Source organism: Nicotiana tabacum, chromosome 21 (assembly GCF_000715075.1).
Source record: "Nicotiana tabacum cultivar K326 chromosome 21, ASM71507v2, whole genome shotgun sequence".
NCBI lineage: Eukaryota > Viridiplantae > Streptophyta > Magnoliopsida > Solanales > Solanaceae > Nicotiana > Nicotiana tabacum.
In genome coordinates, this window is record NC_134100.1 from 86,248,694 (window position 1) to 86,256,681 (window position 7,988).

At 35.8% G+C, this 7,988-nt stretch overlaps 1 protein-coding gene across 1 annotated transcript; it reads left to right on the forward strand.

Moving 5' to 3' along the window:
* The first annotated feature begins 2,668 nt into the window (after positions 1–2,668).
* LOC107786537 (uncharacterized) lies at positions 2,669–6,598 on the forward strand. The gene is made up of 6 exons (XM_075241925.1): positions 2,669–2,740; positions 4,020–4,196; positions 4,401–4,469; positions 5,446–5,721; positions 5,804–5,881; positions 5,989–6,598. The coding sequence occupies exons 1-6, from the start codon at positions 2,669–2,671 to the stop codon at positions 6,349–6,351; spliced, it is 1,035 nt and encodes a 344-aa protein (XP_075098026.1). The 3' UTR covers positions 6,352–6,598.
* Positions 6,599–7,988: the final 1,390 nt, after the last annotated feature.

The window sequence follows — 7,988 nt, forward strand, 5'->3', positions numbered from 1 at the left end:
TGATTCATTAGAATACCAGCCTTACTTCTGTAAAATTCTATGCCTAAGAAGAATCTGAGCTCCAGGTTCCACTGCCTAGATGCTTGCTTGAGGCCATAAAGTGACTTTCTCAATTTGCACACCTTGGCTCTAGACTCCCCCATGGCGCCAAAACCTTGAGGAAGATGCATATATACCTCTTCAAAGAGATCATCCTGTAAGAAGGCATTGTGCACATCCATCTGATAGATGTACCAATGCTCTGAAGCAGCTGCAGCTATGACTGACCTGACGGTCACCATTTTAGCTACAGGAGAAAAGGTCTCCTTATAGTCTAAACCTTCCTTTTGGCTGAAGCCTTTGGCTACAAGCCTAGCCTTGAACCTTTCCACCTCCCCATTGGCTTTGTATTTGACTTTGTATACCCATTTGCATCCTGTAGGAGTTTTACCTTTAGGTAGATCAACTATATCCCAAGTTGTCTTCCAAAGCTTGAATTTCATATTGTATAGCAATGACCTATCTTGCATCTTTGGATGCCTCAAAGTAATATTTGGGATCAACAATGACTGATTGTGCAGTGGGACACTTTAAATATAAGGGAGATAAACCATCATAACTCAAATAATTGGACATAGGATATGCAAGATCTTGTCACATAATCTTGCATTCATCTGGGAGGACCAGTTGTACTTTGGGACTTTCTGACTGCAATGGGTTGAGCATCCTCTACATGTGAGGAAGATTGAGGAGTGTCAACATTGTATGATGCAGGAATATCAAATTGTGCCTCAGGACTCATTGGTGAATCAACATCACTAAATGCAAAGTTATTGGTAGATGTAGGTGGACCCTCCTGAACAACATCAAGAACATGTGAGGGTAAATGCTCACTTGTTAACTCAAGAACTGGGAGTAAGGGATTAGGTAGCATCTTCATTTGTTTCAAAGGAAATACATGCTCCTTAAACACCACATCTCTACCGATTAAAAACTGGTTGGACTACAAGTCATACAATTTATAACCCCCTTTTGTTGGTAAGTATCCCATAAACACTGTTGGCAATGACCTAGCAGAGAACTTGTCTTGTTTCCTTACATTTACAGCATAACATAAATACCCAAAGACCCTAAGGTGATCTAATAATGGTGCAATATTAAAGAACATTTCATAAAGAGACTTTCCTTTCAAGGTTGTAGAAGGCAATCTGTTAATTATGTGTACTATTGTAAGAACACACTCACCCCAGAAGTTTAGGCGTGCTGCAGCTTGAAATCTCAAAGCCCTAGTTGTTTCAAGGATGTATCTATATCTTCTTTCCACTATGCCATTCTGCTGCGGAGTATAAACACATGTGGTTTGACGTATAATTTCTAATGTCTCAACTAACTGCTTCATATTTAAATTAACAAATTCAGAGCCATTATATGTTCTCAAGATCTTAACAGAACAATCAAACTGAGTACTGATCATAGAGAACAATCTTTTCATTAACCAACAAGTCTCATCTTTAGCATTCATCAAGAAGAGCCAAGTGATTCTAGAGAAATCATTCACAACTATAAGAAAAAACCTTTTGCTATCATAAGTGGGTACTCTGAATGGTCCCCATACATTAGCATGCAAAAGATCTAATGGAGCCTTTGCTCTACTAGTACTAACTGGAAATGGCAACCGAGTCTGCCTAGCTAATGGACAAACATGACACATTACACAATCACTGTTTCTGTTACTAATGTGGAGATTCTTGAATTTATCAATCCTCTTAAGTGCCTCCATAGGTAGGTGGCCAAGTCTCTGGTGCCATGTCCCCAGCTTTGTTGAATCTCGACTAACTGACATAGAAGTAGGCATGATTGTGGTATGTACAGTTGGTGTAGAAAGCTTCCTCCTGCGTATGCAATATTTGAGTATGCACAATCCATTTGTTTCACTACCAATCCCCAACGCCTTCCCAGTATAGAGATCCTGAAACACACACATATCAGGAAAGAAAGCTACCAAACACTGCAACTCTTTTATCAATTTTGAAAGTGACAGTAGGTTATACTTAAAATTTGGAACATGAAGAACATCATTAATCTTCTAGTCTTGAATATACTAGTTGATCCACTATGTGTAATTGCAGCCACATCTCCATTTGGCAAATAAACTGAATTATCCTTTAGGAATGAGGTCAGACTATCTAATGTTTCTAGCTTTGAAACCATATTATTAGAGGCACCACTATCTACAATCCAAACATCTTGATCCAAGTTAGACATTAGGGACATTATAATACTTGAATCCATTCCTGTTGCATTAGCTGCTATTTCAGTTTTCTTGCCTTTAAGCAGTTGTAAAATTTGTTGATATTGTTCTTGAGTAAATGTGCGAGCCATAAGAGTGGAACCAATTGTGGTTGTTGGAACATCTTCAGCCTCAAAGTTAACTGTTGCCTGTGAGTTGTACTTCTTCCTAAATTTTTTATCTTTTTTATATCCTACTACCCTGTAGCAAGTTTCTTTAGTGTGGCCTTTCATGTGGCAGACATCACACTGAAGATTGTAATTTTTCTTTGGCCTCTGCTGATTCCCAAATCTAGTTATCATCAGTGCCGCCATTTCGCCCCATCAATAGTGGTAAAGGTGTTGGACATAGTCCTTTGACACTCACGTTCCATTAACATAGAGTAGGCTTTGTTCATAGATGGAACATGAACCATCATCAAGAGTTGGCTACGTGCTTGTTCATAGGACTCATTTAGCTCCATTAAAAATTGTATAAGTTTCTGAAGCTCCATGAATTGAATAAATTCATGAGATTTCGCACAATCACATCCCAGAATTAGGGCCAAACTGTCAATCTCTGCCCAAAGCAGCTTCAATTTTGAGAAATAAGCTGAGATCGAGCTGGTACCCTTACTTGCAGTGGCAATTTCTTTATGAATTTGAAATATTCTAGAACAATTGACTTTGTCAAGCCTCTCCTTCAAGTCATTCGAAATTGCACTGGCATTCGAGGAATAGACTATTCCACTGAGTAAATCTGGTGAAACACAATTCATTAACCACGATAATACGATCGCATTGCATCGCTCCCAGAGATCAACGAGGTTCGTGCCGTAATTCTCCCTTTTACATGTGCCGTCGATGAACCCTAGCTTACTTCGGCCTAGGATGGCAATTTTCATCACCTGGCTCCAAACGGAGTAATTTTCCGGTCCTCGTAGTTGTAAGAAAATAAAAATTGCACCTGAATTATCATTCGAATTCAGGAACAGAGGATGATTATGGCTCAGCTTCTCCGGTTCGGTATTATCTATTGTCACCATTGATGAGTCCAACGAATGAGCTTGTAAAGAAGTATTTGAGAAGAAGAAGACCACACTAATAGTCGTGTGGCTCTGATACCATGTCAAATTCAGCTATCCATAAAGCTCTGCCATGGAGTTTGAGCTGAATAAAAGATGACCTATTGAACTGAGTAAGTGCAGAGCAGAGAATGAAAATAGAGAGAATATTCTAAAAGATTCAATTGAATTCTTATCCAGTTGTACATGTATATGTAGAAATGAAAAATAAAATTAACTCTACTATTAAGCTGTAGTTAACTAACTCTACTACTAACCATAGTAAACTTAAGTTACAACCAACTAACTATCATGACTATTGCTTGGCTCATTACACTGATGATATAAATATCAGCAACCGGATTATATTTGTACCAAAAAGAACCCATTACAATATACACTACCAGAAAATCCCTTTTTTCCGACTACAAATTCCAACTATAAAATGCCAGTCGCAATTTTTTGACTACTATAGTCGGAAACCTCATATTTATTTTTTAATTTATTTTTAAGAATTATTCCGACTATGTTTTCGACTAATATAATCGTAAAGTTTCGCGGAAAATTCCGCCGAGAATTTTCATCAGATAGTAAAAGTCAAACTACTTTTGACCAAATGGTCCTGACAGTTGTAGTCGGAATGTTTTTTATAAAAAAAACTAAATAATAGTATATAGTTTACGACTACAGTAGTCGGAAGTTTGGCAGACCGTACTTAGCGACTATAGTAGTTGGAAAAGTTATGTTATTTTTTGCCTAACCCCTTATTTTTCTAATTCTTTTTTCCCACTCTCTTACTCTGTATCTCTCTCTATACTCTCTCCTCGCCTCTCTCAAGTACGTTCTCAACGGCACCAGCAAAATCCGCGACAGAGTCTTCATCAAGTATGCTCTCTCTCTATTTCTCTCTCCATCTAATCTTTAGCCAAGACTAGGGTTTCATTTTTAGTGTGCAAAATCAACGGCACCACTATGGTTAATGTTAAGATTTTATTTACACCTTAGAGGCATAAATGTTGTTGTAAATGATTATGCCCTGAATATTACTTGTAATACAAATTACATTTACATATTTCTTCAATTTTACAGATCTCTCTGTTGGTTTTCTCCCTTCAAATAGTGGAATGTAGGAGGGCCCTCAATGTTTCCAGAGTTCTGGTAGTGCAACTATGTTTTGATGCTTTATTTAATCGTGCTTATTGAAAATACCAGTTTTGACCGAGCTTTTGCTTTCTTATATCTATTGTCTAATTACTTGGTTGGATAATGCAAATAGAGAATCTACAGTAAGAGCACTGTAATGTAAATAGAAAATATCAGTTGTGACCGAGCTTTTTTTAGACTGTTCTTGTTCCATTTTTAAACAAATGTACATAGGAATTTATGTTGTACTTTCATATTGTTTTGGTATTACTTGCTTGGAGTTCAAGCTTTTTTTCCTTTTTTTTTTGTTGTGTGTATATTTTTTTAAGTCTTTCTATGTTCATTTGGATGTTTGAAAAAAGGAAACAGCTTCTTGCTTCTTCTTTTTTGTCCTACAAAAACTGTTTTGTCCTCTCTTCCCTATACACAGACACACACACACTCTATCTCTATATGTATGGATTTATGTGTGTATATATATGTTTTTTGTGTGCGCGCGCGGTGTGTGTGTGTGTGTGTTCAATTTGAGTGCTGAAAGCACATGTTAATTTGTCTGCAGCTACTTAGTGTCAAAAGCTTAGGAGATGTTAAATTTGAGTGACATGGAACTTACAATGGTAGTTGGAATGAACTAATTTTAGAACTACAAAAATAAGAGTAAACTTATATTGAGATGGAATCTCAATCTTGTTGAACTATATGGGAGTTCACTCAATTGACTAAAAGCTTTAAATATTTAATGAGTAAGGTGCAATATTGCAGAGTTGTACTTCTTTTTCAAGGATAAGATTAAAATAAAATGTTAAGAATTTGGTGAATTATGTCGAGGCAGAGAGACAAGAACAATAAAAGGTATTATCTTTGTGTTTCTATTGGTACTCTTTTCTTTCATGTAAAATGCATTGTTGTAGTTTGGTTTAGATGCTGATACTTAATATACCTCAAGAATATATACCCCTTTTGTCTTTGTGATTGATATTATTTACTTAAGTGTGTGCGGGAGAAACGATATGACAATGAAATAAAAGATGTCGAGAAGGAGAAGAAAGCAAAAAAAAGGATTGCAGATTCATTGTTTGAAGGTCGAGAAAAGAGGAAGAAGCTTGATTGGATAAGAGAAGATGTGTGGATAATTTTTTTAGCAATATGGGATAGTGATGCATTTAAGAAGAAGAGTGAACGAGCAAAGGCAGCCCGAGCCTCTCAAAAGGGTGGCTCGTTGCACTCCGGGGGATCTATGAGTTTTGTTGCGCATCGACGGAGATTGGTAATTTTCACCTTTATTTTCTTTGGTTTTGTTTGAACACTATTGAACTTTTTCTAAATTATATATCCTATTAATTTTGCAGGAAAAGTTAAAAGGGGGACCAGTATCTCATGGTGAGACACATAAGAAAATGAAGAAAGATAGTTTAAGAGAAGGATGGGTTGAGTCACGTGTATCAGAACAATATATAAGATCATAACTTTAAAACTATTTTCATTTTACTTTGATATTAATTTATTTATATAATCCTTATTACTTTTATTTCAGGATAGATATCATAGAAGTTTGGATGAATGGTGTCAGACGCAGCCTGCTTCTGATGATGGTACCCCAATCCAACCATCACCCGATGATATGACTTCAATATGGGCATATGTGGCAGGTGGTGTATCCAAAGGAATAATTTACGTGCTTGGAGTACAACGACCTTCCTCTTTTCGTCCATCGCCATTATTTTCGGATGCTCCTACTGCGCAAAATCAGGAAGAAATGGAAGCAATGCGAAAGCAAATTGAGTTGCTATCGAAACGGTGTGAAACAACCGAAACTCACATTGCTAGAGTGGATAAATACATGAAAAGGCACATGCCCCACTCTTATGATGATGAAGAGACTGAATCTGACGTGTAGTAGTGGTTTATGGTTGATTACTATTCTTGAATGTTTAGATTTTATATTTAAATTTTATGGTAGATTTGGATGATGTGGTATATATGTTTAGACTTTATTATGTTAGTGTTGATGTGTATTAGCTACTTAGACTTGATATTGAATATTTAGACTTTAACTAATGTTTTGGTTTGATATTATGGGATTTGAATATTTGTATGTTAAAGTTGGAATTGGTTGCTTGGATTATTAGATTGTTTAGTTGGAACTGGTTGATTGAGTTGGTTGTTTAGTTGGAATTGATTGGTTGAATTGGTTGTTTATGTATTGGTCATTTGACAGGTGGTGTGCTAATAAAATGCGTATTCTGCCAAAAATTAATTTTTCGACTACTGTAGTCGAAAATGTGCCCAGAATAATGAATTTTCGATTACAGTAGTCAGAAAATGTGCCAAGAATAATGCATTTTACGAATACGGTAGTCAGAAAATTACAGAAACTTTTCAGAAAATTCAACATTCCGATTACTATGGTCGAAAAATAAAATAAAAATAACTAATAAATAATTATTATTTATATAATATTCCGGCTACAGTAGTCGAAAATATTTTTAAAATAAATAATAATTTTCTCCCTTTTCGAATTTTTGGCGGAAAAACTTTTCCGACTAGTCTAAATCAGTCTGAAAATAGTCGAAATAGGTACCTTTCCGACTACTTTTCGATTATTTTGATAGTCAAAAAATAGCGAATTTCTAGTAGTGATACTCGATTAGTCTCACAATAGCTAGGAACAATTGGAGAAAGAAAAGATGGAGTTACTGAATCATAAAGGCGTCAATGTGGTACCACCTATAGGGGTGTCATAACATGATCTGACCAACCCACCCTAATTTTGGTGGATTAATGACCAATCTATTTATTAACTCATCTCAGTTTGACCCGCTCAGATTCTCTCCAACCCGTCCATTCTAACCACCATGACGCGAGAAAATATTATTAGCAAGAAATATCAAAGAGCTACCACATCCACGGGTGGAGCCAGGGTGGCGGAAGGGAGTTCATACGAAACCCCTTCACATAAAATTACATTGTGTATATTAGGTTAAAGGTTTATTTATATATTTAAATTAGTTGTTGAATCACTTTGATCTTTTTATATATTTGCTTCTTTTTTTTTTGAATCCGCTTGATGAAAATTCTATTTTCGCCTCTCACCACATCTACGACATCATACTATCTTTGGTCCATATTATCTATCTTTTAAGTTCTTGCATTTGCCCTTGTCTCTCTTATAAACATCTCATTTAATTAATACTCTACTAACTGAAATAATTTGGATGGAAAAAAGGCAATAAATGACATCTTTTTTGCTTAAAAAGAAAATTAAGCTAACTCAGTTTGCCTAAACGACTAAATTGCGGGGCTCATATTAAAGAAAAACAAAGAAGAAAATGGGAGGTGCCTAACTTTGTTGACAACTTTGTTGAAGAAAATGGGAGGTGCCTAACTTTATTGAAGAAAATGGGAGGTGCCTAACTTTGTTGAAAAATTAAAGGACTAAATCAATAACAAGACATCTTTTTTGTAGTAGTTGAATGACATCTCTTACTATAAATAGAGGCCTCCATTCTTCATTTCAATCACACCAAAATAAGA

Coding starts and splice junctions, on each gene's coding strand:
- LOC107786537 (XM_075241925.1), top strand. CDS start 2,669: ATGGAACATGAACCATCATCAAGAGTTGGCTACGTGCTTGTTCATAGG. Junction 4,197..4,400: donor CGCGACAGAGTCTTCATCAA/GTATGCTCTCTC, acceptor TCAATTTTACAG/ATCTCTCTGTTGGTTTTCTC. Junction 4,470..5,445: donor TCAATGTTTCCAGAGTTCTG/GTAGTGCAACTA, acceptor TATTTACTTAAG/TGTGTGCGGGAGAAACGATA.